The sequence below is a fragment of the Etheostoma spectabile genome, chromosome 21 (assembly GCF_008692095.1).
Source record: "Etheostoma spectabile isolate EspeVRDwgs_2016 chromosome 21, UIUC_Espe_1.0, whole genome shotgun sequence".
Classification (NCBI taxonomy): Eukaryota; Metazoa; Chordata; class Actinopteri; order Perciformes; family Percidae; genus Etheostoma; species Etheostoma spectabile.
This window is the reverse complement of record NC_045753.1, coordinates 658,005-682,657: the sequence shown is the minus strand read 5'-3', so window position 1 is coordinate 682,657 and position 24,653 is coordinate 658,005. Positions and strand designations below refer to the sequence as shown.

The window sequence follows — 24,653 nt, the reverse complement described above, 5'->3', positions numbered from 1 at the left end:
AGGGAGAAACAAGCTGCAATGTAACCCTACAGGACAGATGTTCAGCATTAGGAGAAACAAGCTGTAATGTTACCCTACAGGACAGATGTTCATCATCAGGTAGAAACAAGCTGTAATGTTACCCTACAGGACAGATGTTCAGCACCAGGTAGAAACAAGCTGTAATTTTACCCTACAGGACAGATGTTCATCATCAGGGAGAAACAAGCTGTAATGTTACCCTAAGGGACAGATATTCCGCATCAGGTAGAAACAAGCTGTAATGTTACCCTACAGGACAGATGTTCAGCATGAGGAGAAACAAGCTGTAATGTTACCCTACAGGACAGATGTTCAGCACCCTGTAGAAACAAGCTGTAATGTTACCCTACAGGACAAATGTTCAGCATCAGGTAGAAACAAGCTGTAATGTTACCCTAAGGGACAGATGTTCCGCATCAGGGAGAAACAAGCTGTAATGTTACCCTACAGGACAGATGTTCAGCATCAGTAGAAACAAGCTGTAATGTTACCCTACAGGACAGATGTTCAGCATGAGGAGAAACAAGCTGTAATGTTACCCTACAGGACAGATGTTCAGCATGAGGTAGAAACAAGCTGTAATGTAACCCTACAGGACAGATGTTCAGCATCAGGTAGAAACAAGCTGTAATGTTACCCTACAGGACAGATGTTCAGCATCAGGTAGAAACAAGCTGTAATGTTACCCTAAGGGACAGATGTTCCGCATCAGGGAGAAACAAGCTGTAATGTTACCCTACAGGACAGATGTTCAGCATGAGGAGAAACAAGCTGTAATGTTACCCTACAGGACAGATGTTCAGCATCAGGTAGAAACAAGCTGTAATGTTACCCTACAGGGACAGATGTTCAGCATCAGGGAGAAACAAGCTGTAATGTTACCCTACAGGACAGATGTTCATCATCAGGTAGAAACAAGCTCTAATGTACCTACAGGACAGATGTTCATCATCAGGTAGAAAACAAGCTGTAATGTTACCCTACAGGACAAGATGTTCAGCATCAGGTAGAAACAAGCTGTAATGTTACCCTACAGGACAGATGTTCATCATCAGGGAGAAACAAGCTGTAATGTTACCCTACAGGACAATGTTCATCATCAGGGGAGAAACAAGCTGTAATGTTACCCTACAGGACAAATGTTCATCATCAGGGAGAAACAAGCTGTAATGTTACCCTACAGGACAGATGTTCAGCATCAGGGAGAAACAAGCTGTAATGTTACCCTACAGGACAGATGTTCAGCATCAGGGAGAAACAAGCTGTAATGTTACCCTACAGGACAGATGTTCAGCATCAGGAGAAACAAGCTGTAATGTCACCCTACAGGACAGATGTTAAGCATCAGTCAGCGTCCACTAAAAGTTGTGGCTGCTGACAGACTCAGATTATTATTCTAAGTGTGACAACATTATGGGATGGATCCCTAAAGAGATGGAACATTTTAAAAGCGTTAAATCCCCTGTTTAGCCAGAAACAAATGTAAACTTATGATAACAATTCATTGTTGGTTATCTAAATTACAGATAACCTTCCACAACCCGCCATGCAGAGCAGTGCATACCTGTCCACACTGCCCCCCTGGGCCAGTTTGTTTTCCACCACTTTGAGAGCAGCTTCCAGTGACGTACTGGTCTGCTCCAGCCTCTGCTGAGCCAGCTCCTCCAGACCGGCTGCCGAGGTGGGGTACGAAGGGGCCGGAGCTGGGGGGGCCGGAGCAGCGAACGCAACGCTCTGGACCACAGTGACGTTCAGTCCTGAGGGACAATAAGTTCAATTCAATTTCGTTTTTAATCATTGTGTCAAATCATAACAGAAGTCTCATCACAATCATCTTCTACATAGAGCAGGTCAACACCATACTCTCCAATTAGAGCCAACATGTGGGGGGTTAATCCAAAACAAATTCAGATTTCTGTTCTTGATTTCTTTTTTGATCTATTTGGGACAAGAAACAATGTGCTAATGAGTCCAACATGTAAATGTAACAGATTTAACCATGCAGGCACATTTCATCTGCAGTCCCTAAGCAGGTGGATGGTTTTAAAAGAAAACATTAATAAGCAACAGAAATACAACACATAAGCATAGCAAATGACAACCTCTTTTCCAGATCAGGAGAGGTGGCAGGTTGATGGCATTTATTCACAGAACAAGGTTTGTAAGTTGATAGCATGAGAATGTCTACCACATTAGTGTTACCTGCTGTTGATGCTGAGACCATGCTGGGCTGACAGAGTCTCGGTCCAGACAAAGCCCCAGCTTTCTGTGGACTCTCTGTCTGTGGGTTCACGGCTTTGTGGCTGGCTACACATTTCTGTGTGTGAATGCTGCCGCCCAGCCTCGGAGAAACTGTGTGAATCTGTATGTTGGTCAGTTTAGGAATAGCTGTTTGTGCAGCTGGTCCTGAAGAGACTGTTTTCTGGGGGGTTGTTGGTTTGCTGTTGGGCGGTTGTTTCAGAGGACTGGTAGGTTTTGAGGACACTGGTGGCTTGGGGCCTTTTCCCATGGAGCCTACTCTCTGGAACATATTCCCCGGCCTCTGAGAGTCATCCTCGCTCAGCGCCCTGACATCATCGGGTGTGTGGAGACTGTTGGCCTGTGGGCGGGTGGAGTCTCTGTTGGGGGACGTGGCCTCCTCAGGTGTTGACGAGTCTTTGTCTTTGGGTTTGTGTCGTCTTTTCACCGTGTCAGACTCTTTCAGATTGAACTCTGGGAGCTCCAGGCTGCTGGGCGTCTGGCCTGGAGGCTCTGGAGGAGCCTTGACTTCAGCGTCTGTGAGGGGGTTGGCCCCCGCCCTGGGCCGCTGTTTGATGGTAAGGTTGCCTTCTTCAGCAAAAGGGAGGTGCTCCCCGGAGCTGTGCTTCGGAGAAGCAGTAGCACTCTTCGACATCCTTTCGCTTCTCCTTGCTTTCTCAAGGGTTTCCTCTGGGCCTCCACCTCTCTGTCTGCCAGTCTCCACTTCTGTCCTCTCGCTTCCTGTCCTCCTCAGGCCCCCCAGGCCCAGAGCAGGGACTGGTTTGGAGTGCTGTAGGACGATGTGAGGATTCATCCCATGTGGAATCGGGGAGGAAAGAGGGATGAAAAGCGGTGAAACAGCGATATGAGTTGGTGGTATATCTATCCTCCTGCATGGACTGCTGCTGCCCCCCGCCTCCAGCTTGGCTGCAATGCTCCTCACGCTGCCTGAGCCTTCCGTCTCCACCCCGCCCTTCACCTCTGGCTCTCCCACTTTCCCGTTTCCCGGTTGGCGTGCCGGGCTGCCGCTCACCGAGCTCATCCTCTTGGGTGGTGGCGGGGGGGGGCCTTTGCGGCGGGATCGCACGGCGAACGAGTGGCTGCGGTTGATGTGGCGCTGGGTCGCCGTGGTGCTCGTGTGGCCACGTCCCGGCCTGCGGGACAAGGTGGCGTAAGAGGGCACGGCCGGGGAGGAGGTGGAGGTGCAGGGGGGGGTGAGGTCGTCATCGTCGTCGTCCGGCTCGCCGTCAGACAGAGCGTAGCGAGTCAGGCTCTGGGCTCGCTTTTTGTGCGGGCCCCTCTGGGCGTCATCCGCTGGGCCCTGCCCAGGCCAGGGTCCCAGCACAGGGACAGCGCCGGGCAGTGGTTTGGAGAGCACCCGTGGACCCCCGTTGACGCCTCCTGCCTGTGTGTGGAGGTAACTGAAAGCCTTCTGTGGGGGGGAAGGCAGCGGCGACGGAGCGGAAGGGGAGGAGGGCGGATAGAGGCGGTTGGGGGACTGGAGATGTTTGGCCTTGGGGGGGACGGCCGGGTAGGCAAAGCGAGGCATCTTGCTGGGGGTTAGCGGGGGTGTTAGGGGTGAGAAGGGTTTGTTGGGGGTGGCAGAGCAACTCTCCCACATCTCTGTGGGTCTCTGTCTACCTCTACCTGCAGGACTGCTTCCTCCACCCGTGGCCTCCTCCCCTGCAACACCCCCCAGACTCTCCTCCGACCGGCTGGAGATCGGGGCTGAACACGGTGAAGCTTGGTGATCTTGAGAATATCCTGAATTTGAATTCCCAGAATTCCCAGATCCCCGTGACCGCACGCTGATGCTCTCCTGACTGAGCGACATGGCAGATACAGCTGCTGCGGAGGCCACGCCCCTGATGGCGAAGGCCTCGGCAGCGCCGCCCCCGGCCCTGCCCATCATGGCTCTCTGCAGCTCGGCGCTCAACTCGCTGTCCTGGAAGGAGAGAAGGGCCCTAGGGGTGCGAGGGGAAGGGCAGCAGTCGTCAGGAGGAGCGTGAGTGTGCACACTGTGTGTCGGCATGTGTTCGATTGCCACTAGTTCCAGGGCGGCGGGGGGTTTCCGTCGGAGAGTCCCGCCTCTGGCTATGTCGGCATGGTTACGAGAGCGTTGCAGGTCACAAAGCCTCTTCACCGCCAACATCAGCTTCTTCTGGTGGCCTGAAACACAGAACACACTTTAAAGACAACTTGGTTGGATGTGAGAAAAGGAAGTCCACTTACTAGCTTTTTCTAGAGCTTTCAACTACATTCAGGGTCTTCCTCATTGGTTAGTTTACCCAGACTAACTGGTTAATTTGACATGTTTTGTGACACATCAGGATATGTCCTTCTCATTCCCCGGTGTCAACGCACACCAGAGATGGGAAGTAACGAAGTACAAATACTTTGTTACTGTAGTCAAGTAGATTTTTCTGATATTTTTACTTTACTTTACTACTTATTTTTGTGGCGACTTTTTACTTCTACTCCTTACATTTTAACACAAATATTGGTACTTTCTACTCTTTACATTTTACAAAATTGGCTCGTTACTTTCGTTTTGTACAAGACGTTGTTATGTCGGAAAATAGTGCGGACACGCGCCACACACCGCGAGGGGGTGCGCGCGCCGCACAGAGACAAAAGTGAGAGAAAAGAAAAAGCGCTGTCCGGAGGATAATCAGCTGAGAATGTGTGTGTGCGTCTTTGAGAACTGTAAGTCGTATAACTCATGTTGTCAGTTCACTCAAGCCTGTTGTATTGGGCTATAGTTCTTCACAATTAAAGTAAGTTAGCTAGTGGTTTTGGTGTGGTCTTCACCTGTTAGCTAGTGGTTCTGGTGTGGTCTTCACCTGTTAGCTAGTGGTTTTGGTGTGGTCTTCACCTGTTAGCTAGTGGTTTTGGTGTGGTCTTCACCTGTTAGCTAGTGGTTTTGGTGTGGTCTTCACCTGTTAGCTAGTGGTTTTGGTGTAGTCTTCACCTGGTAGCTAGTGGTTTTGGTGTGGTCTTCACCTGTTAGCTAGTGGTTTTGGTGTAGTCTTCACCTGGTAGCTAGTGGTTTTGGTGTGGTCTTCACCTGGTAGCTAGTGGTTTTGGTGTGGTCTTCACCTGGTAGCTAGTGGTTTTGGTGTGGTCTTCACCTGGTAGCTAGTGGTTTTGGTGTGGTCTTCACCTGTTAGCTAGTGGTTTTGGTGTGGTCTTCACCTGTTAGCTAGTGGTTTTGGTGTGGTCTTCACCTGTTAGCTAGTGGTTTTGGTGTGGTCTTCACCTGGTAGCTAGTGGTTTTGGTGTGGTCTTCACCTGGTAGCTAGTGGTTTTGGTGTGGTCTTCACCTGGTAGCTAGTGGTTTTTGTGTGGTCTTCACCTGTTAGCTAGGGGTTTTGGTGTGCTCCTCACCTGGTAGCTAGGGGTTTTGGTGGGCTCTTCACCTGGTAGCTAGTGGTTTTGGTGTGCTCCTCACCTGGTAGCTAGGGTTTGTGTGGTGTGTCTCACCTGGTAGCTAGTGGTTTGGTGTAGTCTTCACCTGGTAGCTAGTGGTTTTGGTGTAGTCTTCACCTGGTAGCTAGGGTTTTGGTGTAGTCTTCACCTGGTAGCTAGGGGTTTTGGTGTGGTCTTCACCTGGTAGCTAGGGGTTTTGGTGTGGTCTTCACCTGGTAGCTAGGGTTTTGGTGTGATCTTCACCTGTTAGCTAGTGGTTTTGGTGTGGTCTTCACCTGTTAGCTAGTGGTTTTGGTGTGGTCTTCACCTGTTAGCTAGTGGTTTTGGTGTGGTCTTCACCTGTTAGCTAGTGGTTTTGGTGTGGTCTTCACCTGTTAGCTAGTGGTTTTGGTGTTCTCTTCACCTGTTCACCAACTTCAGATACTGTAATTCAATTGACAAGTGGATGGAAACTTAGCTAGAGAGACGTTGTCTCCGTCTGTTTTAACAGACACACCTGGGGGGACGTTGGAAACCAGAATCAGCTTTAATCCAGTCCTAATCTAGTGCTAAACTTTCACATAATTTCACTGGAGTTATCATTATTATTGTTTACGTCATCAATACCATATTCAATCTAAATAGATGGGAATATATCTACTGTACGTTGCATTTGACGCAACTCAACAGATTCTGCAATCTGCACTAATTCACAGCAAATCATTGCAGTTTCTGTCATAATAATCACGTTGTTGTGTTTTAGGCCTATTGGCAGACATCCATTTAAAATGTAGCCATTGCCATATAACGACGTGTCCTCCATGTCCACTGAAGTTCCTCAGCTTATACTCTAGTAACATGTGTGTGCTCCAGGGAGCTTTGCATTAAAAATGGTTGTCATTCTCACGGCTACTTTTACTTTTATACTTTAAGTAAATTTCCAAGCCTGTACTTTGTTACTTTAGTAAAGAAGTTTATTCAGTACTTCCACTTTTACCAGAGTAGTTTTTAACACAAGTATCTGTACTTCTACTTAAGTACGGAAAATGAGTACTTTTGCCATCTCTGACGCACACCGACCCTAAAGAAAAGCTGTTTTATCCTGCGACCTGGCTCCCGGACTACTACTACTACTATACTACTACTACTACTATACTACTACTACTACTACTACTACTACTACTACTTCTTCTTCTTCTTCTTCTTCTTCTTCTTCTGTTTGCGTGGCCCGTCAGCGTGCTACAGGTGTCAACTGATATGTGTCAAATGAGGCTGCTACGAGGGGAAACCAGCACGTGTTGAGGGACAGTAGGAGAGAGTTATTAAGTCAGATCTAACGTTTGCTACTGTTGCACTGACTTTACTGAACTGATGGAGGCTGCATTTCATTGGATAGGAATGTTCATTCTTCTTTCAAATGTTACAGTGTCGCTTTAAAGTAATCATCCCTCTGAGGGATTCTGCTAAATTTAGTAAGTATGTTGAAAAAATGTATTTGGAATTTATTCTTGGTCTTAATTCAATCAATTTCTTTTAAAGTGGAGATGAAATTCCTAACATGAAAGCCTCACTAGAGCCAACAAATGGCCGTGTGAAGTGTAAAGTTTGTTTGGAAGCACAAAAAGAGACTATCCCCTTGCATGCTCAAATTGGTATAAATGGATTTGAAGAGGATGAAGAGTAAACGGTCCAAAATGGCACTGCTTCATCCACTGGGGGAAAACCACGGACATCCGCAGCACATTCCATAGGAGTCCGGTCTGATTCCTCACCCAGTTTGGTGATGCCTATCTCCTGGAGGTCCTCCCAGGTGATGTCTTTGACAATGGTGATGGAGTCGTAGCCATTGTCACACAGTCTCTTCTGGTACTGAGGCAGTCCGATCACACTCAGCCACTCCCCCAGCTCCGACTGAGAGACACAGACAGGACAAAAGAGACAAAGAAGTCAGAATTATCCTGGACTTTGTGTTTTGCCAGTTTTAAAGCTATAGCGCATATTTGTCTCCCCCATGAGGAATTCTAAGTAATGGCAACTACACTGGACACAAGCCTTCATTGGTAGCACACACCACAGCTCAGACCTGAAAGGGGAGAGGGGTAACGGCATGCAGCAGGGCCGCAGGTCGGAACCAAACCTGCGGGCACTGCGTTGAGGGCTGAGCCTCTGTATACGGGCACGGGCACACGCTCTACCAGGTGAGCTATCTAGGCGCCCAGAGCCGAGAGTCTTAATAACTTTGTATCAACTCACCTGACAATGGCATGAATGTAACAGACGTCCATTATTATAAATAAGTTAGGCCCTAAGGGCTCCTGCACACAGCCTGGTGGCGTGAGCGTGTCAGCTGCATGGCGTGTTTGTTTTTATTTCGGCTCCCATGGTAACAGGTTAGAGCTTACACACGGCCTGTGTGACACGCACGTTTCAGACGCGCCGAATATGCGTGCATGCTAAAAATAGGGCCAACGCCTATTTTTCACGCGACACGCAAGCGTGTTGGAAGCGTTTCAAGGCAAAACAGAATAGGAAAAGAGGTTTATATGTCATTTTGGCACAAATACATTAAAAAAATTATATTTTGATGTTTGAAAAGATAGCCTATGCTTTTAACATTTTAACAATTTAGCAAAATCTGTTGAACTCCTATTTTAAATTGTATTTCAATTGGATTTTGATAAAACAATAACATGGACTCTATTAATTCAGGACACGCAACAGAAACGCCACGCTCCACCCCACACAGGCAGTGTGCGGGCTACCTAAAGCTTTAATTGCAGTGTGGACTGTGTGACCACGACCACCCGGTTGGACACTACTGGTTCCAAAGTATTACAACAAAGAGAAGTAGCTGTGTCATGACTGTTAGGACATCAATGTGCGAGTGGGACTTTAGAGGGGTTTCCTCACAGGAATGTAATCAGGCAGCCACTCGGGGATGCTCAGCTTGCCAATCTCCATTGAGATCTTCTTTCTGTGGCCTGGTTTGGTCACTCCGATGGCCGTCAGGTCCTGAAGAACAGAACACACGTAGACAGCTGGTGAATACTCAACTTCAACAACAACAAATACATACATACATGATATATTTATATTACAAGAACACAGCACTCAGCAGTTTTCACTCCTCCTGCACTCTGCTAACCCATCACATGGAAGTTAATAAAGATCAATCATTCATTAATGCTAAATGCTTGTAATTGTAACACACACACACACCTCAGGGGTCATCCTGCTAATGGTGGGTACATCATATCCTGCGCTGATGAAGTTGGATGTGTACTGCTCCAGCTGGAAGTCACACAGCCACTGGTAGATGGCCTCTGAGTCCTAACAACAGAGAGCAAGGGGGTTTAACAGGCGTCACTCTCACACACATCCACTCCGGCTGGAGTACTCTACACACAGCTACTCCGGCTGGAGTACTCTACTCACAGCTACTCCGGCTGGAGTACTCTACTCACAGCTACTCCGGCTGGAGTATGCTACACACATCTACTCCGGCTGGAGTACGCTACTCACAGCTACTCCGGCTGGAGTACTCTACACACAGCTACTCCGGCTGGAGTACTCTACTCACCTTGCCCTGCAGAAGCTCCTCTGGCCTCACAAAGCCTTTCAGAGGAGTGCCGTTGGCCTGCAGACGGGAACCACCTGGAAAACACACACGATCAGTCTTACAGGACGACAAGCTCCACCATATTTTCTGAGCATTCAGACCAAAAAAAGCAATCTGGTGATTTGTGTATCGTTTGTATTGGCCCATTTGTGTGCTGTCCTGTTGTGTTCTTAAACCCCCCAACAACGGACAAGTAGACTTTAAATTTCAGTCAGATCGTTTATAGATTTTCACTTGAAGTCAGCTTTATTTCCCAGGAGAGAGAGAGAGAGGAACAAAAGAGGAGCAAGACAAAGAGAGTCCTCTCAGCTGCGGGGCAGATCAGAGCTTGTGTTTGGTTAAAAACATTTGTGTGGCAGCAATAGAAGCAGTAATGTTTCCTGTTTCTCACACCGCCTCAAACTACAGCTCTAAACACACCGACCAGTCTGATCTCCAGTTACATGATGGACCACCACAGCGTGACGTGGGCTTGTGTTTCTCTAAAAGTTGAGCCAGTCTCAACTTTTCGCTGCAGGCCCACTGTGTTTTCTTGCGTTTCCCCAATGCAGCGACCCCCGCTGCGGCCTAAACGGACTACCCCCATTCAAAATGAATACAAAGACCTGCGTTTCTGCCGGACCGTCAGATGGCCGAGGCAGGCTGTCTGAACGCGTTCTGTCTGCAGGGTCAGCATGCCAACGGAAACAAGACCAGACAAAGACTCAACAGGAACAAGTGTCTGGCAGGTGAGTCAAAGCTGGATGTAATCAAATGCTAACATCAATGTACATATGAGCAAGTTCCTAATATAGTCTGCATTCAATGGCTTTAAACGTAATCTTTATCTGGCAACACTGCTTGCACTACTAATCCTACATTTCCCATTATCAATTTTTCTTGACGTGTCGTACAACCGATGGCTACGTGTCTAGCGTGCGTGGAACACGAGATACGCTAAAACAGAGAAGACAAACGGAATAGCGCAAAGCCACCCAGAGGAGCTGCAGGTAAGTAGTAAAGTTAGTTAGGGAAAAACAAACACACATTTGGCTAGTGGAGAATCGGATTGGCAGGTAATTTTAAATATGTACTAGCCATGTTGGCTGGTGAGTTTTTGTGATTTAAAGCCCTGTCTGCATTAACATCAGTCATGTCAAACTAATGAGTAATCATGTGGAATCAGTCGCGGCTGTAAGAGCGGTTGTTGTTGTTGTTGGGTCACTGCCGGTGAGTGAAGGTGTGTTATCTACCTGATCTGAAACCCTCTGAACCCACTCATGACTCATCTCGCTCTCTGTCCTGACACATTAGCACAGACCTCTGAGGAATGCACCTTTCCTCCCATTCTCTCCGTCTTTGCCTGAGGCGAGCGCTTGCATCGATTGTCTTTCTGCTCTTTAAGGCTAAATCACATCAAGTTACCTAATCTAAAATGTTCCCCCAAATCATACTTTCTGACTGTCATAGGAGAATTGGTTTTTAAGGGCGGCTGTGGCTCAGTGGTAGAGCGGTTGTCTGCCAATCGGAAGGTTGGTGGTTCGATCCCTGGCCCTGCAGTCCCACGTCGAAGTGTCCTTGGGCAAGACACTGAACCCCGAGTTTCCCCCGGTGCTGCGCATCGCAGTGTGAATGTGTGTGAATGTGTGTGAGTGTGTATCTGATGAGAAGGTGGCACCTTGTACGGCAGCCCTGGCCACAGTGTATGAATGTGTGTGAATGGTGAATGTTTCCTGTAGATGTAAAAGCGCTTTGAGCAGTTGTAAAGACTAGAAAAGCGCTATATATATGCAGCACTTTTACAAATAGTATAGTTGGATTATTTCTGATCAGCTGCTACATTCTGAACCCTCCAGACCTCTCCGGTGGTCTGGGTCTGCCCTGCTTTCTGTCAGAGTCAGAACTGAACCTTCACTGTCTATGCTCCACATATCTGGACCTAACTCCCAGATTAGTGCTGCACCTCTCACTTCTTTTAAATCAAGGCTGAACACTCTTCTTTTTATAAGTGACTCTTCATTTCTTACACTGCACTGTAACATTTATACTTGTATTTTAACTGTTTTAACTGCTCTGGTAGCTGGAATGTGCTGTACAATTAAAGCTGCCTTTATGTTTTAGTTTAAACAAACAAAGTGGGCTTGTTTTAGAACTTTAAACAGGCAAGGCTAGCTGATTCTTCCTGCTTCCAGTCTTTATGCTAAGCTAGGCTAACATAGTCCTGATTCCAGTTCTGTACCAAACACACAGACATGGGTCATATCAATCTTCTCACGTAAACACAAGAAAGAACTTCGGAAGTACAGAATAACTTTAAGTTAATCCAAAAGTTTGGATGCCCTGAGGCCAAAGAACCTCAGGTTTTATCCATCCAGACCTGACCCATCCCTGTTTTCTGTCTTGCTTATCTTTCTTTATTTTATTCGCTGTTTTCTCTACTTTGTGGGGAAGGTCAGGGGCCCTGGTCTCCACAGAGAGTAAAACGCAGTACCTCGTGGACAGGTATTTGGCCTAAGGACAAATCAAACTATCGGCTTAAGAAAATTAAAAAAGGCTGCTCTTTACAATGCCCAAGTAAAGTAACAGTGGGTACACTCCAACAAACATCTGACTCAATATTACATATCAATATATGTCTGGAAAGAGATTGTCGTTTTACAATTATTTATAGCAGGGAAGGACCTGCAGGAACTGCTAAAAAAATAGGTCAGATGTTAAATTTATGTCAATTCCAACTCATCAGGAATGTGAATGAATGCCGCAACCCCCCCCCCCCCCCCCCCAGCCTGGACACACTGCCATGACTTCTTACCCTTCAGGAGGAAGGAGAGCAGCGCGGCTCCCGACGTTTTCATCCTTCCTTCTGACTATCCCTCACGCAGACAGACATTTCTTTCCAGTTCAGTCTTCCCATCTCTTCTCTGCTTTTCTATTTAACAAATAGGTTTGGCTGTTTCTGCTACTGTTCCTGTCTCCTCCCTCTGACCCCTCCCTCCAACTCCTCATTCCTCTTCTCCTTCACTTAACTTAACCCTCCTTTGCATTCAGCCTGAGGTCAACACAGATCCTCCGCTTCAACTTGCATGTCGCTCCATGATAGGGCTGCACTATTTGAGGAAAATATCTCATTGGGATTATTTTGACTGATATTGCATTTGCAATGTGATTCACGATATTGGAGGGAATGATCATTTGTGATTATGATTATTTTTTGATTTTCTGCACCTGGCATTCTATCAGCATGCACACACAAAGAGGCATTCTGCCAGCCTGCAGTGTTTCCTACTGGCTGGGGTGGTGGAGAGAAGCTTCTGGTTTTATTGGTTTCTGTGGAGAGGTGAGTTAAACCTTTCCCCTCTCCTCCCATCTCATTTCCTTTGAGACCTACAGCAATAACAGTTCAATCTGCAGAACTAAAGCACTACTGCAGCATGGGTCTGTCATCACATTCCTCAGGTAGTAGCTACAGTGACGTTTAACATGTTACAATCATAGTATGCAGGGTTTGATGCCGTTTACCTAAATGTATTTCTTGCTTATGAGCCTTGTGATCAAATATTTTTTATTATGTAATTAACAAACTATATACTGGCACATAAAAATTCGAAGAGGACAAAGATTTTAAGCATAAAGTCATAATGTTATGTGAAATAAGTCGTAATTTCTAGACAGTCATAATATTAAGAGGAAGAAAATTGCTATACATAGAAAATAGAGTATGAATAGTTTACAAGAAAAAGTCATAATATTTCAAGATAAACGTTATGTTGTGAGATTTGAATACTTACGAGGTGAGAGCTGTCTCCTTTTATGTGTAAATTGAGAAAGGACCAGAGACTTTTGACCAATAAGCATTATTATCATAGAGGTAAGGACATTTAAGGAAGTGAAATCTACAACATGATGTTTAGTATTAATCCATAACTGGACGGAGTCAAAGAGTGCAGAGTTGCTGGCATCAGAAAAGGATTAAAGCTCAGGCGTCAGGACTCCCTGGAAACAAGATGACAGGGAGAAAGAATCTCTCTGGATGAGAAGACACTGCTTTATCTGAGGAGGTGTGGAAGTAAACGTGCACGCTTTCCTCAAACCAACTACTGACTTCATCCAGCCCCCCCCCCCCGACAGTGTACAGCCTCTTTCCTAAGCTTCTTAGTGGAGAAGGATCCCAACAGGACTAGGCGGTACATTTATATTGCTACGTTTGGTATAAAAAGGAATCTCTTTTGCTACATTGTCCCCCTCTCATTCCCCTGCTCTGGTGTTTCCCCCTCTCATTCCCCCTGCTTCTGTGTGTTCCCCCTCTCATTCCCCTGCTCTGGTGTTCCCCTCTCATTCCCCCTGCTCTGGTGTTTCCCCCTCTCATTCCCCCTGCTGCTGGTGTTTCCTCCTCTCATTCCCCCTGCTCTGTGTTTCCTCCTCTCTATTCCCCTCATTCCCCTGCTCTAGTGTTTCCCCCTTATTCCCCCTGCTCTGGTGTTTCCCCCTCTCATTCCCTGCTCTAGTGTTTCCCCTCTTATTCCCCCTGCTCTGGTGTTCACCCCTTCTCATTCCCCCTCCTCTGTCGTTTCCCCCCCTCTCATTCCCCCTGCTCTACACTGACGCAAACATTTCTCATACCTGATTTGTTCTATCAGTCGCGATGTCTCGTTCTCTGGAATTATAACTACAAATTTTACCATGGCAACTACAAGTTTGGGTGTGATCAGTTCTTCTACTGGAGATAAAAACACCCGGTGCACCGAGATCACTTTTGGCTTAAAACTCAAACGTCATCAAAAAAATCTAAACATTGCTGTGGAGATGGAGCCCAACGGCCCCTGCTGAGTCGTAGCTTAGTGAAGATAGCCAGAGGTGACACTGGCTGCAGGCACAGACCAGAGCTGATTTTTTGCTCATAGGTAACACTTTTCCCAGACTAAAGAGTAACTGTAGGGTATACATAGACCGTCAGATCATGACCGTCATGATACTAGACTCCTCAATCTAATCATACCATACAAACATCATTTGTTCTCAAAGCAAACTTTTCATTGTAATTCTAGAAATGTATTCCTCATTATATTCTTATAATAGTACTTTTATTTCTGTAATTACAACTTTTTTGTTTGTAGAAAGAAGCCGAGACAGAGTTTTATCATTGGAATTGATATTATATCTATAAATATAATATATGTAATTGTTATTAAAAGCAGGAAGAAGACAGAAGACCGACCTGTGGATCCGTATGCCTGTTTCCTGTGCTCTGCTCCAGCCACGTGGAAGTTGTCTCCTGATTCGCCAGCAGAGGGAGCCGGCTGCACACAAACACCAAGAAAGAAGATGCAATTAATACTGAGGTCCACTGCACACATATCTAACACGGCAGGTCAGATCTTCTTGTACTAAAATGTTCATCAGTACAGAAAAATACAATGTGAGACAGGTGCGACGGAGGGGGCCAAGCAGGTCATAGGTTGTAAAGAAACTATAAAGATTAATAGTAGGCAACATTTTGTCCTAGACCGTCTTCAGACAGTGTGTGGGAGTTTCTCTGAACATTTTAATAAACGTTTTAATTGCAAACAAGTGAATATTAATGACAATGTGCACGTGATAGTGGAGACATATGAGCAGATCTAACCTTGGTATAGTCAGCGTTTTGGCGATTTGGAATCCCGTTGTGTTTGTGGCCGCTCTCTGAGCTCTGGCCGCTCCCGGCGCTGCGGCTGCTGCCCACGCTGCCCGCACTCCCAACACTGTTCCTGTCACCTGACAGAAAACACACACACACACACACACACACACACACACACACACACACACACACACACACACACACACACACACACACACACACCCACACACACACACACACACACACACACACACACCACACACACACACACACACACACACACACACACACACACAAAATCAGACAGTGTACAATCAGACTCGCATAGAATTTGATCCTAAAAGATTGTAGGTGTTAATTTGTAGGTTAAGGTATGTGCTCTGAGTGCACTGCATACTTTTAGCAAGTCATTAGATATTCCTAGTCACCCTTAAGGGATTAGTTTTTTTTCTTTCTTTCCAAGAAATTAGTTAAATTAGTCAAAATATTACAACATTTTGTGTTAGTTTTATTGTTTGTTTCAGCTTTATTGTATTATTTTTACTTTCTCTTTCACTGTGTAATGAAGACGGACAAAGCTAACTTGCATTGCATGGTGTAAGTTAAACCTCTTGAATCTTGAAGATCGATACGAATCTCATGTCAGTGGGCATGTATGGAGGCTGGGAGGGGCTTAGCTTAGCTTAGCATACAGACTGGAAGCTTGGCTCTGTCCAAAGTTAAAAAAGGCCTACCAACATGTATAAAGTTCACTAATTGCAAATCATTCTTTTTCCAAATTAACAGAAATGTAAAAATGACAATGCGTGATTTCAGGGGGAGTTGAATGGTAGGGGTGTAAATCACAGGTTTTATCCCAATACGATAGTATTGTATATGTATTACAATATTTGCTGATATAACAAACAATATAACAAAGTCTGCCACGATACGATTTCAATTCAAATCAGCTTCCTGCGATTGATACAAGACATATCATTAAACACAATCGCTGCTGCACCAGCAAGCTGCAAAAACAGCTGCAAAAAAAAGCAGTAACCCAGGGTCAGGAGTAACACAGGGGTCTTAGAAAAGGCTTTAAAAGGAGTGCTGCTCACTTACCATTATGTCCTGCTGCAAGACAACACAATGGTTATGGGTACTGGATTATTAGAGGGTTGGGGGATGATGATATAAAGGGTTAAAGATGGGAATAAGCTTCCTTAAAGAGGAATGCCTGGGATGGGATCACACAGGGCTGGCTGGTTGGGAGCACACACCCTTACCAGTGGGAGAGCTCCGGAGGACCCAAATGTCCTGAGTGGGGCTAGCACGACTAGCTGGGGAGGAGAGCTGACTGTCAGGTGGAGCACCTAACAAACACACACACACTTTAGAGAGACTCACTGAATGCTGGGAGTGGACTGACGCTAAGCACCAGAGGAGACGGGGACCAGGGTGCTGTTTGGGAAGGAAAGGTGAACCCTGGGAGCAGGGACAGATTATGAGACGATGTATTTGTTTGGTTGACTTTCCAACAAGCAATGTTAACAGTCACTTCAAACAGAGGGGGTGGTTGAGCTTTTGGGGCCCTTGGCCTGTGCCCGGTAGGTCTGTTCAATAATCCATCACTGCCTGGAAGGACATGTGTTACAGGTGGTGAACAGATGGAAAGAAGTTGATGCTCGTGTGTGTGAGTGTGTGTGTGTGTGTGTGTGTGTGTGTGTCTACCTGTGGGATCATTGCCCAGGGTGTATGAGTCATCAGTCTGAGGGGCAAGGCCGTGGCTTGAGGGAGGAGCTCTGGACACATATTGTTGCCGTTGGCAAGGCACGGAGGCTTGGCGGGAAAGAGTGCCCCCTATGGTCAGGGAGACAGGATGGATTGAGGCTGGCATGCATGAGTGAGTGAAGGAAGTCCATGTACATGCGGGTGTGTGTGTGTCAGTTTGAAGTGCATGCACTGGTATGGGAACAGGCTGTAAGACGGCGACAAAACCACCCTTTTGAAGTGTGGTGAGCACATTCGGACCCTTACGTATTCTTGTTCATTCAATATTTGGAACAGCCACTAAAAAAGGGTGTTACATAAGAGGCTGCTGAAAGAGAGTGGGAGATCACCAGTGATGCTCAGAGAGCTTATTTTTCCTTTGTATGTTTGGTCCACAGTTGCTGACACCATTGACATTATCACAGAGCTTAGGCGCACATACACACTACTGAGATTGCCTCATAAGCAAGGGCCTGTCACCGACTTAAAGTCAAACTCTCTGTCTCTTGTCTACCACACACCACACACACACACCACACACACACACAACACCACACACACACACACACACCACACACACACACACACACACACAACACACCACACACACACACACACACACACACACACACACACACACACACACACACACACACACACACACACACACACACACACACACACGGTTTTAGTACTGAGCTGACACTTTGCAATCTGGCCATAGTAATCCTATTAATGTGTGTCTCTGTGTGTTAGTATCTATGTGTGTGTGTGTGTGTGTGTGTGTGTGTTATTGGACCCCTCACTGTGCTAGTCTCGCTGTTTGAATGCCAATTGCTTTACAGCTGCAAAACAAGCATGGGGATCATATTCATTTCATTCACAGGGATTAAATCTGATGATTTACAAGCATGCTATGATAGATCCTGCCAGTGTACAAGGGGGGGGGGGATATATATTCTTAGCCTAGATATAACCCTTGGGTTATGTTAGCCCCTTTAACACCGCTCTGCAGCTCCAGCCCCAGTGTGTGAGGTCCTTTCTGGCTCTGGGACAAAGTTCTAATAGTCAGAGTATGATATAATAAACACTTATGTGGGCGGCTGTGGCTCAGTGGTAGAGCGGTTGCCTGCCAATTGGAAGGTTGGTGGTTCGATCCCCGCCCCTGCAGTCATTGTCGAAGTGTCCTTGGGGAAGACACTGAACCCCGAGTTGCCCCCAGTGCTGCGCATCGGAGTGCGAGTGTGTATGAATGTATATCTGATGAGCAGGTGGCACCTTGTACGGCAGCCCCGGCCACAGTGTATGAATGTGTGCGACTGGTGAATGTTTCCTGTAGATGTAAAAAAAGCGCTTTGAGCAGTTGTTAAGACTGGAAAAGCGCTATATAAATACAGCACATTTACATTTACATTTATCCTTGCTTTGATCTCAGTGGTCTTCACTAACAAAATAGGTGACAATACATTCTTTTTTCGATTGATCGGATAATTATTTTCTGGATGAATGGATTAGTTGGTCTCTAAAATGTCACAGAGGAGAGAAAATAACTAGTACATATTCACATTTAACAAGCTGACAACACAAAAATTACTCAAACTGATTATCAAAATAGTTGGCGATTTTAACAACTAATCAATGAATCTGAGCAGGTTTAAAGAGGCCCCAGTGGCCTGGTTGACACCCAGCCCTTACTGAGCCCAGAGTACGGTTAAAAACAAAGGCTGTAGCAAAGGGAACAGTAAGACTCAAGTTGCATTAATGCAGCGGTGGGAGAAGTATTCAGATCCTTTACTACAGTAAAAATACTAATACCATGCTGTAAAAATACTCTGTGACAGCAAAAGTCCTGCAGTGAAAGTTTTACTTAAGTAACATATGTAAGTATCATCAGGACATTATAGTTAAAGTATTAAAAGTAAAAAAAAATCCTCCCATTGTAGAAAGAGTAAAGGATCCAACCAGCTGTGTGTTTAATGGTCTCATCATCTCAGCTGGACCTGGAGGCGTTATATTGTTGCCAGGTTACTTTATAATAAACATCAGATTTATAAACTACATGTGTTCTGTGTGCAGGAATCTTAATGTGGAAAGTAACTAGTAACTAAAGTAACTAGTAACTAAAGCTGTCAGATGAATGTAGTGGAGTAAAAAGTAGAATATTTCTCTCTAAAATGTAGAAGAGCAGAAGTCGCTAGTGGTATGAAAAATGTCTACTTAGGTACAGTACTTGAGTAAATCTACTTAGTTACATTCCACTGCTGCATTAATGCATGCACAGCATTTTCTGTTCTAGCTTGTTCAAGGTCAAACAAATGGAAAAAAACTCAACTTAAGGTCTTCTCACTAGCTGCAGGACTTAAGTAAACGTCCTTAGTTCCATCTCCAGTGTCTCTGAGTGGATGCGGATGTTGTGTGTGAGCTGCCGTTTGCCTACCTGCTCGTCTGCTGAGGACCTCCACCACGGAGGGGGGAAAGAAGCCCACGCGGTCCGTCCCCCGCTGGGTGTCATGGATGTGACCCTTCCAGCGGCCGTCTGAGTGTTGTTCCACCACCTGACACCGACAAATTAGCAGCACGCTTCAGTCACTGCACACAGCATTAGCCTCGCAACCATTCACCATCACGTTAGACAGGACTATGGGACACAACTTATTCTTAAAATTTAAAGCACCATCTGATTGTACATCTTGCCCAGCTCTCTTAGATCTATTACTTTATTTGGTTTTTAAAGGCATCTGTCTTTATTTATTTTTCTACAATCAACCTGCTCTGGCTTCTATTTTGACATGACATGATTCTTCTTGATTTGATTGTGATTCTATTGTTTTTTTTCTTAGTTTTCTCTAAGTATGCATGCCACATGTGTGACTCCCCAAGGCATGCTTTTAGAACCATAATGAGAGAGCCAATGAGCTGGAAGTGCACAGTCTATTTGATGTGAGTGTTAACTAAATGCCTGGAGAGGACAAACACAAACACGTCTATCTTCTGACAGGATAACGCACAACAACATGCAAGTTCATACAGGAGTCTGGGATGTCACAATGATGACTCGCATAAAGATATCAAAATACACAGCCGTGAGCAATGCACAACAAAACCTGCAAGAATTAAATCCCCTTTCCAATTCCATGGATATAGAGCCACTCAGCCAGCAATGACAAAACACTTATTAATGAACTTCAATATTCAATGGAAAATAATCTCAGTATTAAATAGCACAACATGGTGTCAACATTAAACACAGCGCTTTCAACCCGGGGATACGTTTTGTCCCCACCGGGGATTAGTAGACCAGAAAGAGGGAAATCTCACACATCGCTCCCGGAAAAATCACACCCTGGCGCTGTGAGCAAACAAACACACAGATGTGCACACACATGAATTAGTGCACACAGAGAGAGCAACAGCAGCAGGTTTGTGCCTGTTTCTCTGCTATGGTCTCCTGCTTAGGGAACACTCAATTACCTGCAACAGCCCACACAAACACTCTGTGTGTGTGTGTGTGTGTGTGTGTGTGTGTGTGTGTGTGTGTGTGTGTGTGTGTGTGTGTAAACTGGATTCCACTGATTATTGACAGTGATCTGTAATATGCTTCATTTTGATTATTTACATTGATTTTAGATTTCAGTGTGTTTCTGATATTTTTCAAAGTCTCTTTTAATATGAGCACTACTAACCAATACATTACCCTTCTGACATCTTTAAGGCAACATATAAATACACTGCTTTACAAACAAAGCTAACAAAGCTAACAAAGGCTAAAAATAGAATTAAGTTCTCATTGGAGCCCCTGACAATTCAGCTGGAAGACATGACGCAGGAAAGAGTCTGCTGAGTGAACCCATGGCTTGCTATAGTAGACAGCCATTAAAAAGAGAAGTTTCTTTCGCAACAAACAGACAAAAACAAGTACCATAATAAGCTCTCCAGCCCTGAGGTTTAGAGCAGTGGGGTCATGGAGGTTCCAGTAGTCCTTCAGCGCTCGGACCTGCAGATTGCTGGATGCCTCTGCACAGAAACAGGAAGATACAACCACAGCATTGAATTTTAAATTGGCCCTCGCCCACTGTTTCCCCTGCCTCGGTCTCGACCTAAAATCCACAGTTCATAACAGCAAGACTGAACTATCACAACGTGTTGTTGAGAGCTGCCCACCTCTCAGCAACTGTTTGATTTCCCTGCTGGCCGTGGAGGTGGTGAACTGGTTGACGATGTCCAAAGCTGTCTGATTGTATGTGTTGCGCATGTTCACATTGATGCCCGCCTAACACACACACACACACACACACACACACACACACACACACACACACACACACACACAACACACACAGAGAGAGAAAGAGATTAGTGTGGGTGAGGTGCAATTTAAAAACAAAGCCTCCCTCGAAAGCCTCCCTCCTTTATTAAAGAATAACAGTGGAATTGTAGTGTAGTTGTGTTAGTTTAAGACATTGTTTTTCCATCTACTCCTTCGATGCAGAAATAGCAGTGTCAGCCTCCATAATCCCACATTAGATGACAGAAATTAGATGTCACGTCTGCTTACGTCCAGCAGCAGCCGCACTACCTCCGTCTTGCCGTAGAGGGCGGCCTCGTGCAGAGACGTCCCTGCTTTGGTGGCCCGGTTGATGTCGATGCCAGCTTTCAGCAGCAACCTGTTCAATGGAGAGAAAAAAGTAAGAAATGACTTCCTTTTAAATTCAACAAGCAGCGTGTTGTGTTTTAGAAGAATAGTGAAAGCAGTAGAAATGCAGAACTCGGTACACTTTAGAATCTGTTGATTTATCGCAAGCAATATTGTTATCACGATATTCAACAATGTTTTCGCCTATTTCCCTCATACCAGCCCTAAACTGTCCTACACACTACAGCACTGTTAAACACTGTACCCTGGACTGTTTGAACTGTTCTTAAATGTTTCTTTTATGGTTTTATATATTTTAGTCTATGTAATCTTATGTACTTCTGTATGATGGTTGTCTTTCCCTGTTGCCCTGTAAGTGGCTGGTAGAGAACAGTCTTTTCATTTTCTTTGTGTAGGTAACTACATAAGGAACTATGGCAAATAAATGATAAACAATTTGATCTGTCAAACAAGTTACATCAAACTAAATAAAACTGAATTGTAATCATCCTCACCACTTACAGGCTGAATACCCCCCCCACGGAGCGTGAGGACAGTGTGTGACTTGTGTAAATGACTGAGGCCGCTAAACGCCGTCTGCTACCTCACACTGTATGAGCGAGTATTAGAGCCACGAAAAACAAACATGTTATAATATTACATCATTCTCTTGATTTCTCAAAATTATAACTTTACTCTCATATTATGACTTTTTCTTGTAAAATTACAGATTTCTTTGAAAAAAAGTCAATATCGTAAGATAAATTTGACAAGAAAAATCACTTCCTGTATTTCACACATCAAAGCTGAAGGACTGTGCTCACCCGTTTATTACAACAGGGCATTAAAATAAACCAAAATTAAAAACACCTTTATATGACTTACAACTTATTCTTGAAGTATTACAATTCTATTGTAAATGTATTCATTTTTATGAGAAAAGAGCCATCATGTAGTAAGAATACAACTGTAAACCACAAACCATGGAACATCACTTCCTTCCATTAACCCGTACTGCTCCCACCTGTTTAATACAGTATTGAAATAAACTTATTGGAACCTAACAAGTGGAACTATTGTGGACATATTACTATTTCTTGTGAAATTACAACAGAAAAAAAGTCTTAAAAAAGTCAATATTACAAGTAAGCAAGTCGTAGAGGGCAACACAATAGAGAATCAAAATAAACACCTTGTAAGATTATAAGAAGTTTGATCTAAATATTGTAATACAGCGGCCCTGACACTGAGACTGAATGCTTTCCCGGACTACCACAGAAATATGTTCACATCAGTTTGACCTTACTAGTGACTTGTGAAACGTGGTTTCTGCTGACAAACTAACTTGGCATGAAGAGATCACACAAGTCAGGACAGGAGGAATATCAAACACCCAAGTTTGATGAAAAAAGCAGCCTGAAGCCAAGCTACTGTAGCTGCACCGTCCTCTCCTCAGCAGCAACACTTTCATCTTGCTATGAAACCTTGAGATAGTTTCCCCCAGTGTGTGGCCCACCGGGCCTAAATTGCCCCCTACCTATTCTCGCATTGCCAGACTTTCCTCCACAGTGCTGCAAAGGAGGGTCTGGTTAGTCCACATAGCATTCCTGGATAGGGGAAAAACCTGCTCTGGTTTATCAGCATTTCTTTAAACCAATCACAATCATCTTGGGCGGGACTAAGCTCCGGACAGAGCCCAGTGCCTCTGCTAAATAGTCTCAGGAAGGAAGTTGTTCTGGTGGAACATGTGTACGTTCAGAAGTAGTTTTAGTCGTCAGCAGAAATCTCAGATTGGACAGATAGTCTAGCTAGCTGTCTGGATTTACCCTGCAGAGATCTGAGGACCAGGTAACCATAGTCCTCAGATTGGACAGATAGTCTAGCTAGCTGTCTGGATTTACCCTGCAGAGATCTGAGGACCAGGTAACCATAGTCCTCAGATTGGACAGATAGTCTAGCTAGCTGTCTGGATTTACCCTGCAGAGATCTGAGGCCCAGGTTACCATAGTCCTCAGATTGGACAGATAGTCTAGCTAGCTGTCTGGATTTACCCTGCAGAGATCTGAGGACCAGGTAACCATAGTCCTCAGATTGGACAGATAGTCTAGCTAGCTGTCTGGATTTACCCTGCAGAGACCTGAGGCCCAGGTAACCATAGTCCTCAGAAATCAGCCGCAGGTTAGAGCGCCAACACAGAGAAAGTGTGTGTAATTGGCGAGAGGGGTTTAGACCTCGCCCTCAAGAAAAGGAGTTTCATTTTTCCCCTCTCAATACGGATTGCGATACCGAGTGTCAATCTTAAACCAGCATGTTAAAAATACAAAGATTTAATGTTTTAGCTAAGGCTTGGGTTAAACTATTTGTGAAACTTGAACAAACTCAGAGAATAAATGTCATCAAACTTTCTTTTATTATCCAGTTTGACAGTAAGTGAAAAGAAAATGACTACTTGAAAGTAGATTTTCTTTGGGGCTAAATTATGTGCTGTCAGATCAGGGCATAAACTCCAGTACTTACCGATACCAGCCTTTAAGGCAGTAACATTTCTACTTGTGCTACTACTGGGACAATTACTAGCACTGCTATTACCATTAGCACTGCTACTATTATACTGCACTAAGACTACACAGAAACATACATGTGTCAGGCCCTAACCCACAGCTGCAGGGGCCAAACATTTCCCCTCAGGTAGCTCCAGAAAGCCAAACTAGTAACACTCTCCATAACAGAAACAACACACTCAACTGTAGTGATACTTAATCCCAGTGAAACACTTTCCCCATACCTAAAAGTGTGCTTTTTCTGCCAGCATATCTGCGTAAATATGTATGTGTTAAGCCAAGTAACTCCACCCTGCCTCTCAGACATGCTGCTAGCGATTATCAGATCTCTTTTGCAATACCCTCACCATCCTCCTCTCTCCTCCTCCTCCTCAACTGGAAAGTTGAACAGTCGACATGGAGGAGAAAAGATGAGCTTTCAACACAAACAGGAATAAGAAAAGTGACTGCATTAGCACACAAGTTTATTCAGAGTTTACTCAGCAGAATTTGGCTGTGATCTCCCACTAAGGGATTTATGTCTCTTCAAAGACTGCCACACTACAGCAGAAGTCTTATAGCACCTACTCTTTGTATAGCTGGAGAAGCTTTCTGGCTCTGGTGAGAACTAAAGCTCAAACATTTGCACTCAGACAACCAGGAGATAAGTTCATTCCAGGGAAGATGGAAAGACTTTGTTATATATATGATATACAATAACAAAATTATGTATACTCTCTAGTTATGTAGGAAAACAACTGTAATAAGTATTAATTGAGATAAAAGAAGAGGTCTCTGATTGTGAAAATTCATAAAGAAATTTGATCCGGAGGAGACTCCATGCGGAGG

General features: G+C 45.0%; 1 protein-coding gene across 3 annotated transcripts in view; it reads right to left on the bottom strand.

Moving 5' to 3' along the window:
- The window catches only part of LOC116671030 (caskin-2), a 33,338-nt gene that overhangs the window by 3,020 nt on the left and 5,665 nt on the right, over positions 1-24,653 (bottom strand). Inside the window, exons 5-18 of one of the 3 annotated variants that reach the window (XM_032501908.1) lie at positions 21,187-21,295; positions 20,793-20,901; positions 20,551-20,645; positions 19,069-19,186; positions 16,593-16,721; positions 16,148-16,234; positions 14,889-15,016; positions 14,481-14,562; positions 9,248-9,321; positions 8,887-8,997; positions 8,578-8,679; positions 7,440-7,578; positions 2,224-4,428; positions 1,586-1,778 (exon numbers count right to left, since the gene is read on the bottom strand). In XM_032501908.1, coding sequence (XP_032357799.1) covers positions 1,586-1,778; positions 2,224-4,428; positions 7,440-7,578; positions 8,578-8,679; positions 8,887-8,997; positions 9,248-9,321; positions 14,481-14,562; positions 14,889-15,016; positions 16,148-16,234; positions 16,593-16,721; positions 19,069-19,186; positions 20,551-20,645; positions 20,793-20,901; positions 21,187-21,295 — 3,681 coding nt within the window. The remainder of the gene's footprint in view (positions 1-1,585; positions 1,779-2,223; positions 4,429-7,439; positions 7,579-8,577; positions 8,680-8,886; positions 8,998-9,247; positions 9,322-14,480; positions 14,563-14,888; positions 15,017-16,147; positions 16,235-16,592; positions 16,722-19,068; positions 19,187-20,550; positions 20,646-20,792; positions 20,902-21,186; positions 21,296-24,653) is intronic. The other 2 variants (XM_032501906.1, XM_032501907.1) reach the window with 2 other exon arrangements.